The 19,213-nt window shown below is 40.7% G+C and overlaps 1 protein-coding gene across 1 annotated transcript; it reads right to left on the bottom strand.

The window, feature by feature from the left end:
- Positions 1-1,169: 1,169 nt before the first annotated feature.
- Positions 1,170-19,122, bottom strand: rrn3 (RRN3 homolog, RNA polymerase I transcription factor). The gene is made up of 17 exons (XM_049560222.1): positions 18,782-19,122; positions 18,499-18,555; positions 18,309-18,398; positions 17,296-17,425; positions 15,790-15,849; positions 14,939-15,002; positions 13,412-13,481; positions 13,083-13,181; positions 12,639-12,722; positions 10,329-10,452; positions 9,615-9,745; positions 7,388-7,518; positions 7,082-7,269; positions 5,457-5,565; positions 4,175-4,327; positions 2,761-2,845; positions 1,170-2,063 (listed from the first exon to the last, which is right to left on the bottom strand). The coding sequence occupies exons 1-17, from the start codon at positions 18,875-18,877 to the stop codon at positions 1,926-1,928; spliced, it is 1,809 nt and encodes a 602-aa protein (XP_049416179.1). The 5' UTR covers positions 18,878-19,122; the 3' UTR covers positions 1,170-1,925.
- Between the last annotated feature and the right edge of the window lie 91 nt (positions 19,123-19,213).

The following is a 19,213-nucleotide window of genomic DNA, read 5'->3' as shown; positions in this document are numbered from 1 at the left end:
AACTGGATCTGATGGTGTGTTTACTCCGATTTCCTAACGTCATATTTCCACTACTAACTAAAACTGTTTACTCGGTAAACGTGTTTATTTCTGCTGTAAAGTTGGGCATTTTAACACTGGAGTCTATGGGGATTGACTCACTCTTGGAGCCAGCCTCAAGTGGGCACTAGAGGAACTGCAGTTTTTGGCTTAATTTTCAGCCTGGAGGTTGCCACTAGGCCATGGACCTACCACCCCACCACTCCCCAAGAGTGAGTGAGTGAGTGAGTGAGTGAGTGAGTGAGAGAGAGAGAGAGAGAGAGAGAGAGAGAGAGAGAGAGACACACACACACACACACACACACACATTCTTGCACCCTTGCTCAAACCCCACCAATCTTTGAACTCTGCTTTGATTTTAATCAAAACTTACGCATGTAAAGTTTCGTGACTGCATCTTTTACTTTTGTGAGTCTATCACAGTGACAGAATCTGTCCACAGTCAAATTTAAACACAGAGCAATGTGCTCAAATAGTTATTTTGGTAGTTCCTGCTGCAGGTGTTTCCAAGACCCCATTTTATGATGATGACACACACACAAAGATTCAAAAGGTGAAAACAACGCTGGCCCTGCTGTGGCGGCTGGTCAACATGATCTGTTTACTGGCCTACAGTTTCCTGCAGAAGTAACTAAATTCCTCAGACTACAAGACTTTCATATTTCATGTTACTGTGCTGTACAGCTGATGCCAGACAATGTGTACTAACAACAAGATTACTGAGAAGTCACTGAGGGGCAGATTGCCTGTGTTCCATGTGCATTCTGTCCTAGACTCTGGCAAACAGAAGAGCAGGCCTAAAACAGCATGGGATGTATTTACACGATTGTGGTGCAGAAAAGAAACATGACTTAACTTCAATCTACTGAAATCCTAAAGGCATCAGACAGAGGGAGCACACCACAGAAATGTATAGAAACATAAAAAAAACGTTTTGTGTTTTCAGTGCTGCATCTGTGTGTGCATGCTATGGTGGAAAATCTGAGACGTATCTGAGGAAAGTTGATGTGCCAAATAAAAACTGTGGCGTTCAGAGGAAGGTTTTAAAAAAAAAAAAAAAAAACTTATAATGTGTGCAAGTATAAACTCTTAAAATAACAAAAGAAACACAGTATTATTAGTAATCAGTAACCATTAATTATCATTTCATTGTTTATTAACAGTAAAACAACTATCAATTAAAGTTTAACTATTAATTTACCATTTTTAATGATGGTTATTACAAAGTGTAACCCATGCATCTTATGTCACTCCATCTTCTTTATGTTTCCCATGAAGCTTGTTCAATGAGTCCCATTGCATTAATATCATTAGTGGCAGTGCACGTCTGCTGCCTCCAGTTTCCTGCGGCACTTTCATTGGTTACTCCTTTCAGAACTGCTTAAACTAGAGGACTCATCATGATGAGTCTTTGGGGTTGTTGTTTGGTGAGTTTCATAAACAAACACATTGCCTCATAACAATATTTTACAATTTAACTTCTCAAACTCAGTTTAATTTGAGTTGCCTTTTCTGCCGCACAAAAAAACAGACAAAAGCAGAGAGCCCCTCTAAAACAGTTTGTTTCAAACTTCAGATACCTCGTCAGAATATTTACTTACTCTGATCATCAGGAGTTTGAGGCTCTCTCACTGATATGGTTGCTTTCATTGCAGTTTCCACGCTGTTTTTGCACATGCCAACATGGCCTGAACTGTGATTAATCATAACATAATAAAGTTTGAATCTGACTGTGTAGACCTGTAATTCCCTAAAATGAAACATTGAACAGTCTGATTCTTCAACACAGATGAGAGTTCAGTCCCATCACCGCAGCGTGACTGGCTCATGTGTTCCTCAGTTCGTGTTTGAATATAAATTAAATGTAATGCTCGTTATCAGGGTCTCTAGAAGGCGATAGGGGGTGAACCCACGCTGCTCGGGCTGCAGATGTTTGAGCCGTAGGAGCTCGGTGTCATTCCCACGATGCCCTCCGCTTTGGGCGTCTCCCCACTCAGAAAGTCATCCTCGTCCTCCCTCGAGCCCTGACACACACAGAATGAAACATGAAGATAAAACCCAAACCCATATCAAGGAATACACAGGATACAGTGACACTTGATGGCTAATTTCCATATTCTCTCATTTTTACCCATAACACATACATTTCCATTTCATATTTTTATGTATTTTTCATTTCTCTGATGACATATATTTAACTTTAGCACAGAGGAAGGAGACTTAAAGGGACATTTAACCACTGGCATATATTCTACAGGTCACAGGCAGGATGACTCAGCCTGGGGAAACAGCTGTTTGATGTCTTTTGTTGCTCTTTGTCTGAATAAAGTCACTAATGACATCAGTGACTACGATTCCTACGTTGGTTCCTCTGGTTAAAGAGTCTCCACTGTGTGAATGTGGCTGTTTCCCTGATTTATATCAGGTATATCATTATATCATTGTTTAGGTGAGGAAATGTCCAAATGGATTTGGACTGTTGATTAAACAAGCAAGACATCTAAATATGTCTGCTTGGGCTCTGTGAAACTCTTCTGTGACTGTGACTATTTTCTGATGTTTTTACAGACAAAGACATCGAACAAGGAAATAATTGATAATAAAATAGAATAGTTGCAGACCCAGTTCTTAAAAAAACTGCCAAGTCCTCCAACTTAATGGCAGTGTCATAGTAAATTGCTATAGAACTCCTTAAACAGGCTGATCCTTCTGTCGTCTCACCTGCTGTCCTGTTTTGGTGGGAAGCAGCTCTGCGTCTGATAGTTCCTCCCAGACCTGATACAGTGGCTCAATCAGCTTACCAGACCTGCACACCCACACAGACACAAACAGACACACACACACCTTTAAGACCCTGTTTGTTGCCTTTGGTTTACACAGTTTCCATTGTCTGACGTATGATGTTGTTTTTCAGTTAATTCCACACAATCACCAAACATAGAGTCACACACCTCCTGTGCACCAAAGACACTTACAAAGTCTTCTAGGACAGTGGCTCTGAAATGGTGGCACACCGGTGTGCACTGGAGAATAATTAATTAATTATTAACTGAATGTATCAGTATGTTGTGTGCACCCATCTCCTAAAAAGAAGTACAGCTAAAAGATAAGGGGCTAAAAAATATAATTTGATTTAATTTAAAAAACCTTCATGGTTTGCGCATGGGAATTATTACTGTGTGAGACACATCAAAAGCCCTGATTGGCAGCCAGTGTGAGGGATCATAACATTTATAAGGAGAAAGCCATGAATGGGACAATGGATCGCTTTACTGTACAAAGCTAATTACAACAAAGCACCAGTGCAGATGACCTACCACTGAAAGAAAAGAGAAAAAAAAAGTCCCTGCAGGCAAACTGAACACTGTTCATTTACATCCACAAATGTGCTGGTTTTTGCCACTGATTGGCTCAGATTGTTATTCTAAGTGTCGAACAACATTATGGAAAAGATCCCGACAGAGGTCGACCTTATTAATAAAGAGTACGATCCTTTTTTGTTTAACCAGAAACAGCCACAAAATGGCTATCACCAAACAAACCAGGCTCCATTTAAATAAACATTAATTTAAGCCCATATAGAGCCAGCATATTTTCACATCTTACTGGGTGTATTAACAGTTTATTTCAACCAAACTGGAGTTGGTGATTGTTGTAACAGTGGAGACATGAACCAAGACAGGCTTTTTGAGTTTTATTTTGCTTCTGTCTACTTTGACGGGAGTGTCTCTTTTGATGATTAAATTACTCTTTGTTTGTTTTTTAAATGGAGTCTGGTGGGTTTGACAATAGTGATGATTTCTGACTGTTCCTGACTAAACAAAAAGGATTTTACGCTTGAACAAAATGGTCGACATCAGTAAAGATTATTTCCATAATGTTGTTGTTTTTACAGCTGAAGGCTAAATCCCAGCCTATTGAGCATCCCACTGAAAATATTAGAACAATTTGGAATATGACACCTCTTCTACAGAATCCACTCACAACTTCTGACTCCTAAGAAATATAATTTCAGCAAAATTTCAACACAGAGATTGCTGTGGGGAAGTCAGAGGACATAAAAGACATAAAAGAGTTATAGATTGACTGTCTTGCCCAAAAAGGTTACATTACAGAGAATAATGAGCCAGTGTACCTCTTGAGCAGGTAGGGGTCAAAGGGGAAGAAGCTGTCCAGAGGGTTGGTGTTGGTGGTCACACTGTCCCCCCCTGCAGAACTGCGGACCACCGGCAGCATGTGGCGGTTGTTCCTCTCTATGATAGTGTAGCAGAACACCACCTGATACGTCCTGCAACAAACAACAAGAGCTGCTGTGATGACCAGGAGGGAAACTTCAAACACCATTTAAACTATCGACTGTGGGGGCATGCTAATGCAGAGCTGTGGTTTATTCCACACTATGTGCCATTTCCAAATAACATTACATTTGGATTTAGGTACCTAAAAACACTGAGGCAGCCACATTAGCCGTTGTGTGTATTATTTAAAACCAAGTTGGCAGTGTGAAAAGCAACTAAACACATTTAAGTTTAAGTCAAGTGCTTTATCTAATTACAATTTTTAGGTAATTGTACTTGGAGTATGTCCAATATATGCTACGTTATACTTCTTTTCCAAAATTACAAAATTATTAAATGAACTACAGTTACAATAAAGTTAAATAAAGTGGCTACTGTAATAATAAAGCTTAATAATGTACTATTCTAATAAAGTTAAATAAAATACTGTGATAATGAAGTATTGTTAAAATTACATAAATCAAAGTGGAACCACTGCTGCTTTTTTTTTTGTTTTGTTTTTTGAAGCACCCAGCTTGTTTCAGGACAGAAGAGTTGATGTTTTCTGCCAACAGTTAACTGTTAGCAGTTAGCAAACTGCCATTAACTTAAACCATTACCGCTACGTCTTTAAACATGAAAATTTATTCACTGTGAGCTGGAAACAAACAAACACCTCCCCAGTTCCTATATTAATAATATTTGCAAGTCACAGTGGTGCTCCATGGTTGCAAAATGCGCCCTATTATCAGAAGATTACAAAAACGCTGCTCACACATTGAATTATCATCAATCTAATAATGTCTGCTCACATAATAAAATAATAATCTATCAGTCACAGGAGCCATTTTCCTGTGGAACACATACTTTTACTTTTGATACCTCAAGTACATTTTGCTGATAATGTTTGTGGTGAAGTAGTTTTACTCTGTGGTGTTGGTTCTTCTCCTACCACTGTAACTGAGACACATGAGAACGTTCCGAAAAATACAACATTCCCAGCTGTAATAACTGTTTGGTTCTTAATCTATGCCGCATTTCCAGGACAGAAACTGGTAATCAAAGTTAGAGAGCACGGTTACTGTCAACTGTCAGCATGGATGAGCAGAGCCAATGAGAGAGCAGGGTCAGGGAGTGCACCTGGTGATGGCAGCAAACATGCTGGTGACTGACGGCAGGCAAACTTTGAGGGGATTCAGCTGACACATCACCACTCGCTCCAGGTTCAGACTCTGCAGATACTCCAAACCTGAAACAAACACACACATACACACAAAAAAAGACAGAGTGACTATGTATTCATTCCACTCTTTCCTTGTTACAAAACTAGATGGTCTGATATTATTGTTCAGTGTGGATTTGCTGCCAATTTTGGGCTGTTGGTTGAAAAAACCCCAGCAATTTTAAAACATCACATGACTCGCAGTAACTTGTGATTTTATTTTGGAAAGTGTAATTTATTGAGTTTCATTTGAATTGTCAAACTGAACAAAAAACATTTGAATTTTAAAGCTGTAAGCAGATTTGATGTATAATCAATTGACTTGATAAACCATAAACACTCTGATATGTATTACTTGCACTAAATCCTTAAACCCTGGTGTTAATGGTTTTCAGCAGTTTGTGTTTTATTTAAATCCTGGTTGTTAACGGGAACAGGTTCATACACTGATGAGCTGTGTTTGCCCAGTGTAGTTTGACACATTTTAATAACAACCAGTGATGTCAAACGGCATGAAAGTATTCAGATGTGGTCCTGTCAGGATGACAAAATGACTCTATAATGACTTCTATAAAGCTACGTTTTGACTCAAAGTTTCCAGGACATGTAGTCCCAGAGTCAACATTTCAAGAAGCTGAAAGGTTCTTCAGCCCACTGTTATCTGCAGTTCCACAACGGTCTAAAAACCCGTGAAGATTGGGCAAATTAGTCTGCTGATGAAAGAGAAAGCAATATGACAGACAAGGGCTGCTGGTGGGCAGAGGTGAACTTGCTCAGTGCAGCCTCAAAGTCAGTTTGCCCACCTGCTTCATCTAAAAAAAAAAAGAAAAATACACAACGACAACATTTACTGCTGCATATAATGCTGAAAATTAGACGTAATGAATGAAATGCTGAGAAGGACATTGAAACTTTGAGCGTCTGTCTCCACAGTGGATCATCTGTTGAGTTTGATGGTCATTTATTTCTACTTTAGACCTCTGTGAAACTACTACTATATCCTCTGTGAAACAATCAGAATTTTTTTTTTATTTCTCTCATTAACCACCTTCCTCACAGCACTGCAGCACTGTCATCCTCTCTGAGCTCACTGGTGTGATGTCTGTTTTTCGCTCTCAGTTTTAAAATGAGTCAGGAAAACCACAGCAGAGCCTGTCTTTACATAAAAAAGAGACATACTCTCCCCTCATCCTAAAGTGATCCTAAATTGATACTAGAGTACTTCCGTTGTTTTATAAATGAAGCGGTACTTGACTTGAAGCAGGCTCACTGTGTGTTTGACCAATCAGTGACACGCCTCCCTGCAAACTCCATCCCAGAAGTTCCTGTTCTTTCAGAAAGTACTAACCCTCCAATCAGAGACTTTTTGGGTGGTAAAAGAATGTTCCTGCAACTGAATTTAGGCCCTGATCTCTGCAGTCAAAATGCAACAAGTTCCTCAAAAGGTTCCTAGGGAAAGTTTGTGCAGTTGAAAAAAAGATTAACATGTTTGAGTGTCAGGTGATGCTGACTGTTGATGTTGCTGCAGATCAGAGGCGTGTACCTTTCTTCATGTTGCCCTCCAGCATGGCTCTGTGTCTGAAGATAATTGTGTAGAAGACGGCCTGGCAGGCAGTGTAGAAGGGCCCATGCAGGCTGATGTCACAGCAGGCCTGTCTGCCACTGCTGTCCTGGCTGTCGATGTAGCGATGGATCCAGGAGAGCAGCAGGTCCAGACATGCCCGCACGGTGCTGCAGGAGGGAGGACCAAAGAGGGGATTAGAACAGCAGAATAAACATGGTCACAGAGGAATAAACTGCTCACTTTGGCTGCCTTTGTATTGCGTTCTCTTCAGCAGAATGAACTCACAGCACAGGGATGAACTTGGCTCTGGCCAGGAAGCTCCCCAGGTATCCAGCAGCAGCCTGGCGGAGGACAGCGGGCTGAGAGGGACTCTGCAGGATCTTCCACAGGTGATCCAGGAAGGCCTCAGCCAGGGCCTGTGACACAGAGAATACAACACATACAGGACTCAAGACAGGCCTCATCTCACAAGGAGCATATTCACCAAAGAAAATGAGATAACTAAATCAGACCTTATCCTCAAAAAGCAACAAATCCAAAGCAGCATAGATGATTTAGAACAAGGCAGTTTACACTTGATGTTGGGTAAGTCAAACATACAGAGATTATTTGGATAGTGGTACATTTTGTATTGTAGAACTCATGAAGAAATTGGATGTGAGGTGACTGGCTGTATGAAGAGTGAAGCATTCTGACTGCCATACACACCACCATAAAACCAACAATCACACAGCACAGTCATCATTACATTTTTTTTCTCAAATTGGAGCAAAGAAAATGCCATTTTTTTAGCAGATATGCATGCTGTAGGAGAAAAAGATGGAATTCAATTTCAGTTGAACAAGGCATTCTTTTCTTTTTGGCCACTAGGGGGCACTAGAACCAGCTGTCACCAACACTGGACATAATATCACCTTACATAGTTGCTACAGGGTAGGGCTGGGCGATATGGACAAAAATTCATATCTCTGTATTTTCAGGCTGAATGGCAATACATGATATATATCTTGGGTTTCTGAGCTGCAACTTCACACAACTTCTAATACAGCCGACAGCGAACATGAAACAGAAAGTACAAACAGGACGTGGGAGAGAAACTAAACAACAAACCACAGAGATTCAGTTAGAAGCTACAAAAGTACTGAGAGCTGACAGATTAAACTGACAGAATAAACAGTAGCAGTACTGTGTCTCTCTTTGTGTTGCTGGAGAGTTTGCGAGTGAGTGAGTTGGGCGGAGCTTTGCGGAGAGTGTGAGAGAGGAGAGAAGCACACTGGTATGCCTTATATAATGCAACTTGACCCTGGATTGATATAAACGGTATTGTCTAAATCTAAATCTTGCCTGATAATATATTGATACATGGCACAGATGTTATATCACCCAGCCCTACTACGGGGTAACAATCTGGACCCTATTTTTCCATGTGTTTGTGTCTAAGTGACTAATGGGAACAACAGTTTTTGAAATTGGTCCAGTTTTGAGCGACACAGCCAGCAGTGCCAAAAAACAGGCTGCAGTGTAATCCCTCAGGGCAGTTGAGCACTGTCAATATATGTCCACATAAAGTGCGTTTTTGCCACTGACAGGCTTGTTATTCTAAGTGGCTGAGGACTGTCAAAAGGATCCCTACAGAGGGTGATGTCTTTGTTGAAGATTAAGATTCCTTATGTTTAACCAGAAACAGACCTGAAATCGCCATCATCAATCCCACCAGACTCCATTTTAAACTAGAATTAGCGCCACGGCTATCGCCAGCGTGGAGGCATTAAAACATTAATTTGAGCGCGTATACAGCCAGCATATTTTCACATCCAACTGGGTGAATTAAGGGTTTATTTCCAGAGTTGTGACTGTTGGAACAGTGGAAAGACAAACCAAGGTGGCTTTTGTGAGATTTGTTTTGTTTTTGTTGACTTTGAATGAAGTGCGTTTTACACTGATAAAATGATTGTTTATTTAAATGTGGGTTAAATTAAAGCAAGTGTCCCATACACTGTCCAATTCTGAAAAATCTGAGCTTGCTTTTTTTCTGTGTGCACAGGTTTCCAGGCTGTATAGCAAGATGAGCCTTCTGCAGCCAAAATGCTGCCAAAACTTTGATGTATAACTATCATCACAGCCTATGCAACCCCAAATCACAGTGGTGCCAGTTCACATGGGATTAACATTATCACACGTCCACTGTGTTTGGCAAAATAGAACAACATTCATTCAGGGTTAAGTTTGTGTCCACCTTGTGAATGTAAATCCAACATTGATTTTAGCTCTATATTTGGTCTCCACCAACTCCTGAATGAAATATCTGTCTCTTCAGCTGCTACATGCTCCATGATGTTCACCAGCTTGTCACTAACTGTGTCTGTCCCCTAACATCAGTATAACTAAGTATGTCTCTCACTGCTGGAGGTAAGGTCGAAGGCTTAATATTACATTCTGCTTTCATTACACACACACACACACACACACACACACACACACACACACACACACACGTGTGGAAAGTACTGACCACTCTGAAACTGCAGAGGTAAAAGAGTGTGTACTGGACGTGACAGGAAGCATGTGTTGGCAGAATGAGCTTGTCAAACACACTCAACAAATCTCTGTACAGATCCTTGGTCCGTTCCACATGAAGAGTGTCTGAGAGAGAGAAAACAGATGATGACACTATAACAAAAACATTCACCACACAAGGACACATAGGCTGCTCAGTACAAAAAGTGCATCTGACAGTTCCTTGGATTCAAAACTGTGTTGTGTGAAATTCTTTCAAACTTATTCCACTCAGTCAGAGCCTCTATAAACTCTGCTGGTTATGCCAAAACACACCAGGCAGCGGGGAAGTGGGGCCTGCGGCAAACTGCCATACAATGGCTATGGAAGGCTGCTGTGGCCGACTGATGGTGAAGTGTGGCCAAACTAAAAAGTTAGTGACAGTTAAACTTTGAGCCTCAAATTACAGCCAGAGAATACCTGCAGCCAGTCAGCAAACAGAGTTGTTCTGTGACTCCTGTGACATGTTGACCGATGTTACAAAGAATTCTTTCCCACCTAAAACACATGAATATGCCTCCCAGCTGCTGAAAAAAGGAAGTAATGCGGCGAGCTGCACTTTGCTGCTGCTTAGTGTGTTGGGGGTGTTTGGGGTTACTGGTCATTCTTGTTACGAGAAATATGGGCGCAACTCTGGTCTTCAGTGTTAAAGCTGTGTTAATTCAGCTACCATTGACATGGCAGACGTCCTTGATGTAAGCCATCAGAACAGCCATGAGAGTGTCCAGCCTTTCGGCCACTGGGTGGGCCATCACAGCCGTCCTGGAGGGCTGATCTCCTGACATGTCCTCATCCTGAAACAGACACACACACACAGGCTGTCAAGGCCTTTCTACACTGGTCAGTCACCTTTTTTCACGTTGTCAGTTTTTTTTAACTTCTGTAATACACTAATGGTATTAATTACAGACATTCCTGCAGACATTTTATCTATTTTGAACACCCTGCTTACATGCTAGAATTCGTTATTTGATTTATTGTCATACAATTTATTCTAATTCAACAACAATCATTTTCAGTGGTGTCACTGCCAGATCATTCTGCTTGATACAGCAACCCTTACAATTCTTTACCAAACTCATCTCCACTGATACTTTAACCCCCTTTGAGCACTACACCTCAGCAAACACTTTAAGAGACACTGTTTTTTTTGAGCTCTTGCACTTGAAGCAGCAGGTCTGCTCATGAGTCTGAACTGTCAAACACGGGGGTGGCTCAATCATACTTTAGGCTTGTGTTGCAGCCAGTGAAGAAAATTTTGACCAGGGGTGCCCAAACCTTTGCATGCCACTGTATATTGTACTGTGCGCATGAGTAGGTTTACATGTGTGTATGGGAGTTGTGTGTGTAAGGATATGGGAGGAAAAGAGACATATCTGTGTCTAATAAAACAATAATTGTCTATGTTTTATTATATTGTAAATTAATCAAATTTCAGATTCTTCTAATGTCAGTGGTTTGGTTTTGATCACTGTGAATTAAAGATGGAAGGATTGTTTCTACCCGGGATGCCAGTGCCTTGGAGATGATTTTTTTTTCAGAATTGACTCACTTTGCACACTGTAATTAGAAGAAGAGTTGGGTCCTTGTAAGGTTTTACAGAAGTTTTATTCCAGCAGTGCTAGTCTGAAGGGGGATTGTTGTTTGTCCTTAAAAAAAAAGTTTTTTACTGATGGAAAGATGGTCTTTTTATAAAACTGGACTGTCTGTGCAGTAGAAGACACAAATACTTTGGAAATCGTACAACTACCAGAATCCACTGCGCTACATTAGACCCATTAACATTCCCACTGGTGATGTAATGCGAGTTGCTTATTCAAAAACAAACGATCTCATTTTACAGTTAACGGTAAGCTAAAATGTTTATGAAAACATCTGAGGAGAAAAGCAGGCAACGCAGTAACAGAATCTTGGTTTATATTTGATCAGCACTGCCTAGTTTTACCACTTTATCTCAGTTTTTTCAGCCTCTGTTTTTACAATACAAGAAACAGAATGGCGCCCACTTCCTGTTCACAAACTCCTGTATTACAGCTGCAGCTCTCTCTCTCTCTCATGCTGCCTGTAGTGTCTCCGTGTCAATGGTGGTGGGCATAGAAAATAAGAAAGTACAATCTGTAGTATGGGCAACAGCATTTTGCTGGCCAGTGAGCAGGGAAATTAGGGCTCTGGAAAGACAGTGGGAAGTTTAACACAATTCACTTCAAGATACTACCCACATTGTTATGACACAAAGCTGGTTAAAAATCTGCAGAGCATCCCTTTAATTTCCACGACCACTCTAAGGACAGCAGGCTCAGTGTCTGTCAGAAGTGTTTAAGGAGTATCACGTGTGGTCAAGGTGCTTTATAGTTAGGCATTAGTGTAAAAGCACAGAAACTACTCAGTAGTTGTTGGGTGAAGCTTATTTTCGGAGGGGAATATAGATTACTATACTAAAAGACGCAAAAAGGCTAATTTACGGCTTGAGGTGATGGTATATGTCTCCCTGCTGATTTCCCTAATTGTTCTTGTGAATGATTTCTGATCTATTGCGTTAACTTTGATTTGCCAAAAATTTGCCAAATGTTGGACACATTTTTATTCACTTGTAATGTGAGGATTTATGTTTCATTCCGTGACAGTTTTTTGGGGCTTTTTGCAGGGTTATCTATTGGTTCTTTAAATCTGACTTTTAAGTTATGCAGTTTTTGTTCTTGTTGTTACTGCCATACATAAGACATTTCAAAAACTCAAATTTGTTATTACTCACTTTATAAGAAACGTTTCAACATTTTCAACAATAAGCATACTTCCATTATTATCCATTTATTTATTGTCATTCAGTTTATTCTTTTACATCTGCTTAACACTTTCCTGGGGTGAAACTGCCAGATGCATAATGCTTTATACCAACCAATTTTTCTATTCTAAAAGTGAGCATTTCAAACTGAGTTCCCCCAAATCCCAAAAGCACCATCAAACAGTTGCTGGATGTTACCATGTCAAAGAGTCCTTCCTCTGTCTGCTGGTTCTGCACTCCGTTCTCTTCTGCCTCCTCAATGTCTGAGCGCGACGCACTCACCTAAAATACACCACACACACACACACACACACACACACACACACACACACACAGTTACAGACTGTAGGAGACACACTAACAGCACTATTTTCACAGTCAGAATCAGCTGTATTGCCAGGCACATCAGAAAACATCTTTAATCCTGGAAATCCTTCTGACATGTCTTTTTGCTACAAATAACCTAAAGATCTGCGACAACCTCAATGCAGACAAACATTTCCTGTTTTTCTATCTCTATATTCTAGTGTCACCGGGTGTCCTGCCTCCTCAGAGACCATATCCACCTTCCACCGAGTCAGGGAAATGTACCCTGTAAAACTCTTTGGATCACTTGTGTTATTTTGGAGTTTAACTACTTACATCCAATTTGAGCATCTTTCCAATGATCACCTCCAGAATGTCTCGTTGGATTGATGGTATGTACGTGGTGATCCTCAGGAGGTTGTGGACGTAACACTCCTGTAGAGAGCAACAAACCATCATTCAACAAAACACTACTGTGTAGCTGTAACAGATCAGAATTTACTGTTTACATCTTATTCTAAATCCTAACTGTGTCCGAACCAGTATACATTCATTCACTAATTGTTACTGTTTGAGGCAGCTGACAAATTACACCCAATCATAATCAGCCCCTGTCAAGCTTGGCAGACCTGTATTACATGATGCATCATTCAGTTGTCTCTTACCAGTGTTCTGGAGGATTTCTGTACAAAGGGGAAGTTCTCTTGCAGAATGGGCATCAGAAAGCGACTCGTGCTGAAAGAAGAGGACAAACCAGTACAATACAGACCAAGAGGAAAATAGGTTTGTGAAGATCATGCTGTCTATGCATAATAAAGTATGCTTGTACTTTATTTATAAATATGCATAGTTTGACAGTATTTTCAGAAACAATGGGAACATTTACATGCACACTAAAATTTCACTATTGCTCCAAATATGCCAAACTTCTCAATTTGATATAAATTACGTGATTAAATATTCTGTTGAAATATTCCAAATTCAGCCTTATTCCAAATGTATTATATTCCGATTAAGACATGTGAGATATGCTGATATTAGTCGGCTTTCAATAGCATTTGGACAAGTACACAGCAGTTTGAAATATCCATCTCCATTGTTTTTTTTTGTTTGTTTTTTTTTTGTTTTGCTTTGTTTTTGCAACACAGTTATAACTGAGCTTAATTTGATAATTTTGTTAAACGATATTGTTGCTAAACCATGTTTTATGGCTGTTGGGAGAAGTTTGCCTTCAGGGTTTTAAGCCAGAGAGACCTGAAGTTTTAGGAAAAAGATGATGGCTTGGAAAGCCCTGAAGGTTAACTTTTCCCATGTGCTGTGTTATGTGTGTTAGTGAAGTAAGTTTAAAGTAAACTTAACTGCACTAAGGCAGTTACTATTATTTACATTATTTATATGTTGTTTTTATCTTATATGGCCAAAAGTTGAAAAGAAAGGAGTGGCAGCGTCTTCTGTAACAGACTGTGTTAAATTGGGATATAATATCGTCTTATATTGATCGCGACTTTGTAATATCGACAAATATTGTTGTCCAAAGAATCAATATAATATCGTATCATGATGAAACTGGTGATTTACACCCCTAGAGTCAAATTACCTTCAGTCTTTACGATATCTAAATAAGTGGTGTATTAACTACAACTACAGATGTAAATGAGCCTGATCGTAGTTCATTTGATTTGCATGAAGTCATCACCGTGTAAGTAGGGGTGCTGAGGGTGCTGCAGCACCAACTGTTTTTGGGGTGACAGCAGTCGTGATGGCATTCTGAATGAATTTATTCTCCTTACAACCTCCTTAAGGAGAGAAGACTGATTCTTAGGGGAGATAACTGGCTAACAATTAAAATTGTGGTCATTTAACAGCGCCCCTGCACATGGAGATTTACTCTGATTTTGCTGTGACAAATTGTTTACTGTTGCCATGGAGTTAGCACCAAAGACAGTATATAAGCACTTTGCGGTCAAGCCACACCAGTATATTTTAAAAAAGCTGTTAGTTAAACATTTACATGCACACACATAACATCATTTCTGCCAGTTAATCCACTTATCAACTGTTATAGATAATTCAGTCCAGTTTATTTCAGTTTCTGCCTGTAGAAAAGTATAAGACCAAATCTTAACTGTTGGTGGGTAAAAACACTTAAACTAGAACAAGAAGACAAACAGGTTGAATATTAAAAGACTTACGATGGAACGTATCTGGTGATGAGCTGCAATGCCTGGTGACACTGATCAAAGTTTCTGGGGAGGTCTTAACAAATCAAAGCAACAGCAGAGAGTTTGTATTTAACATTCGTCATTAAATCATTTGTATTTAACCAGAGAATTTGCAGATGAAGACATAAGTCATTTTCTAACGCTGCCCTGCTTCCCATTCACACTTCTCCCTGCCCTTTCCTCGCCACCTGCCAAACCTTAGCAGGCAGCAAAACCCGCCATGGCAGTGGAAACTCACACTGTTAAAGGATGCTTATTGTGGATCAATAAACAATTCAATTCAATTCAAAGGGGCAGGGGCATAAAAAAGGGGCACCAGCTGCGTATGGTTGGGTACCGACACGCAGAAATTTTTCTGGCATGTAGGGCATCCTGTATGGCATCATGTTTCTTAATTTTATGTGCACCCTAGAGAGCACTTCATCATGCTTTCTCTACTGGAAGGGCACCCTAGAGAGCATTTTATTGTGTTTTCTCCATTTAAGGGCTCCCTTAGAAGACACTTCATCATGTTTTCTCCATTAGAGGGGCACTGTAGAGCATCACATCATTTTTTCCCCTCACTGAAAGGGGCACCCTAGAGGGTAACTGATCATGTTTTATCTTCCATAGGGGCATCAAAGAGGGCAATTTTGCTGCATCTTTTTTTCAAACATGAGGACACCTAGGGCCCCTGCCTCTCCCCACCTCCCTGAGTCCACCAGAGCACAATGGTCAGATATAAAACATGCTCAACGTCCTGAACCACAGTGGGTTTCTGATGTTTGAAACAAATGTTTAACATATTGAAGTTTCACTTGAAACAAGAGGAGGACACTTACTTTCATCTTCGTCATCTGAATCAGAGATATCAACCCCTCCTTCACAGATGGTCACTCTCTCTGAAAACAAGGACACAAATATTTTTCCATGAGTCACTTCATATTTTTCTAGAAGGCGTAGACCTTTCCAGTCACCCCTCCCCATCAGCTCCACTAAATCTGTGCTACATTTATGCTCTTATATTTTACAAGTACTGGTTGTGCTTTTTGTTACTGTTGTTGGACAGTGATGGCATATGGCTATGGGTTACTCTTTCGGATGTGAAAGTCAACTCACCACTCTGCTCCTACAAAATGTGCTATCTAGCCTGATAGGGTTTTCAAATGTAAACATCAGAGTAAACGTTGAGGAAAGGTGGAGATGATGGGCACCAGCTATGATCCTGACTACAGGGACAAGCAGGACCATCTCTGCGTCCATCTCCTTATCCATGGATGACTTATACACCGGCTGCAGTCCCAGCCACATGGAGAGGTGTGTGCTTTATGGGGAGTAAGGGCTGGTGTGATGGTAGGAATACTGAAATGCTGTCCCAATCTGGAGTGGTTAACAGTCAGATGCAGATTATACTATCTACCACAGGAATTTACATCAGTCACTGTAATGGCAGTCTGCATTTTGCCACAGGCGAGTACAGAAGCTGCCCCGTAGTATCTTTGCAAAGACCTGAAGTGCTCACAAACCGGTAATTCCTGACACTGCATTCATGTTCGTGAAGACTTCCATCAGGCTAACCTCAGGAAGGTTATGCCTGACTTCCATCAACATAGTGACTGTGCCAAAAGGGGAATACACACTGTGATCACTGCTTTACTCCACAAAGCGGAATTACTAGCCGCGTTCGGAAAAAGCATCCATGCAGCCGTTTTATTGTGGTCAAAAATCTACAGTGCACACTCTCACTCACATAAAAGGTCAGACTACCTGGAGCACATTCAAGGCCATCGCTGTTGTCGTCCCTGAGTCTGTTGTAGATTTAATTTGTAACACAACAAAAACATTAGTACCCATAACTACAGTTAAATCATTCCCCAATCAGAAACCATGGATTACCAGAACCATCTAGGATGGCATAAAAACCTCAGGGTAGCTCGTCTGGAAACATAAACAATTATAAGGCTGCAGCCCACAATGTAAGAGGAGCAGTAAAGGACACTAAACTAAGGACACTAGGAGACTAAACTACAATGTAAAAATTGAAGAAAATGATAGGATCACATTTCACTGGAATTATACCGTACATGATTTATTTGACAAATAAATTGACTGATTGATTGATTAATGGTTAATACAGTAAATACATTCAATCTCCTCTTTTCACCCTTTGCCTTCAGATGAAAATTTACACCAAACTGAAAAGATAAAATGATGACAGTCAGGCTGCAGACTAGTGGTGTTAAGATAACCAACGTTCCTTAACTTCTTTGACACCACTGGGAGAGCTTAAATTCCATATTTTAGTGTATAAACTTTGGATTGTTTTACCACCAGTCAGGGGGACCTACTGGGAGTGAAGTGGGAGACCACCATCTTGAGGCAGGCACACAGGTAAACAGTCTGTGCTGAGACCAGATTACTGAGGAAGGCCATGTACTCCTCCACCACAGCATGGCTCCGGCCAACCCATGGAAGCCTCTAGAAAAACACAAAAGAAACCAGAGAAAAGTTTTAGCAATTAATCAATATTTTAAACAGTTGCTCATTTATTTTCTAGGAATTGGCCCTGGTTGTGGCTGTTGTCTGGATCATCTCAGGCATAGCATCATCCATGTCTGTTAAAGTAGAGATGAATTTTACAGTTTAATTTGAAAATCCATCCAATCATTTTCAACCACTTACCGGAAGTTGGGTCTGGCCCAGGGCCTCCTACAAGTTGGCCGTGCCCACAATACCCCTAACAGGAGGCACCCAGGAGGCATCCTGATTAGATGCCCAAACCACCTCAGCTGACCCTTTCTGACACAATGGAGCAGCGGCTCTACTACAAGCTCCTTACCCTATCTCTATGGCTGAGCCCAGGCACTCTTCTGAGGACATTAATTTCAGCCGCTTGAATCCGCGACCTCATTCTTTCGGTCATTACCCATAGCTCATAACTATAGTAGAGACGGAAATGGACTGGTAAATCAGAAGCTTTGCCTTCCAGTTCAGCCTTCCTGCATCACTGCAGACACCACGCCAGGTTGAAGTAGTTTTCTTATTTTGCCTGGTGAATGTGTACATTCAGAAACCATTGTATGTTACATCTACATCTGCTAGTGGCCCATCATGATAAGAGTAAGCAAAATATGTCAGTTCCACTACAGGAGAGACTTTAATGTTCTCTGCAATTAATATGTGCATCTATCAGTGTTGGCAATCGGCCAAACTGAGTTGGAAAATATCGGAATGTGGGATATCAGCAAAAATCCTGTATCGTGCATGCCTATTTCAGTTCTGTGTCCACCCCCACAGCTGAATATGATGAGCTACAACAAGCATTCTTCATCCTTTCAGCCTCTTGTCTTGCCACACTCACCAAGATAGTATAGATGAGCTGTTCATGGTCCTTGGTTAGCTGGGTCACACAACTCCGAAACTCTTGTAGCCAGTTGATGATCTGAGCATCCTGTCAGAGGAGAGAGAGCTCAGTAAGGAACAAACCCACGTGCCAAAGCTCACAGTTATTACACAGATCCCAGGTCAGCTCAAACACACCAAGGCTTTACCTTTATCTCAGGATCAGCCAGCTGATGTTTCAGCAGTTCATAGTCACTTGAGTCTCCCTTCAAACGAGGACAGAAACAGCAAATCATTCACAGAAAGCTAACAGTTCATGTTTTACTGTAAATGTAACTTCAGCAACAAAGAGCTTTCATTCATCATTAACAGCACCCGGAAACGTCAGTGTTAAAAGATTAACATCACCGGGCTGCACTTCAACACAGTCTCAACTTTCATTTAACTAACGTTAAATCAATAAATACAGGCAGAGATGACGTAGTTACTCACCTGCTTATGTTTAGCTAACGTTTCGGCGACACTGCCTCCAAATCTGACAGTCTTCACAGGAGGAGTGTTCAAAAAGTCCCGACCGTCTATCTCCATACTTCAGTAATGGTTGTTTTCGCTACGCTAACGTTAGCTTTCCTCACGACACAGGTTCCGGCTGATGAACAAAGACAAGCTGGTTACATTTTAAATCGTTAAGGTCATCAGCAGTCGAAAGTTTAAGGACAATGTTAAGGATTTTTGAGAGTTACTGCACTGTTTTGAAAATATATCCCTAAATGTGCCGTATTCAGGCGCATGTGCTCACAAGAGGAAGAGAACCGCTTGTTTACGGAAGTGAATACAGGACACCGGTGCGACATTCAAAGTCTTCCCATAAGCTTGACTCATAGGGTCAAGGTTCCGGTTGGCCATTGTTGTTTTGTTTTTTTA

Source organism: Epinephelus fuscoguttatus, linkage group LG19 (genome assembly GCF_011397635.1).
Source record: "Epinephelus fuscoguttatus linkage group LG19, E.fuscoguttatus.final_Chr_v1".
NCBI classification, from domain to species: Eukaryota; Metazoa; Chordata; class Actinopteri; order Perciformes; family Serranidae; genus Epinephelus; species Epinephelus fuscoguttatus.
This window is presented reverse-complemented; position numbering and strand designations above follow the sequence as displayed.

Bases quoted from the DNA above. Each gene is read 5' to 3' on its own strand.
- rrn3 (XM_049560222.1), bottom strand. From the start codon at position 18,877: ATGGAGATAGACGGTCGGGACTTTTTGAACACTCCTCCTGTGAAGACT. The intron at 13,482-14,938 runs GTAAGTCTTTTA...CTCTTCTTTCAG, and splicing joins ATCACCAGATACGTTCCATC to CACGAGTCGCTTTCTGATGC. The intron at 7,519-9,614 runs GTCAGTACTTTC...TCTGTGTCACAG, and splicing joins ACCTCTGCAGTTTCAGAGTG to GCCCTGGCTGAGGCCTTCCT.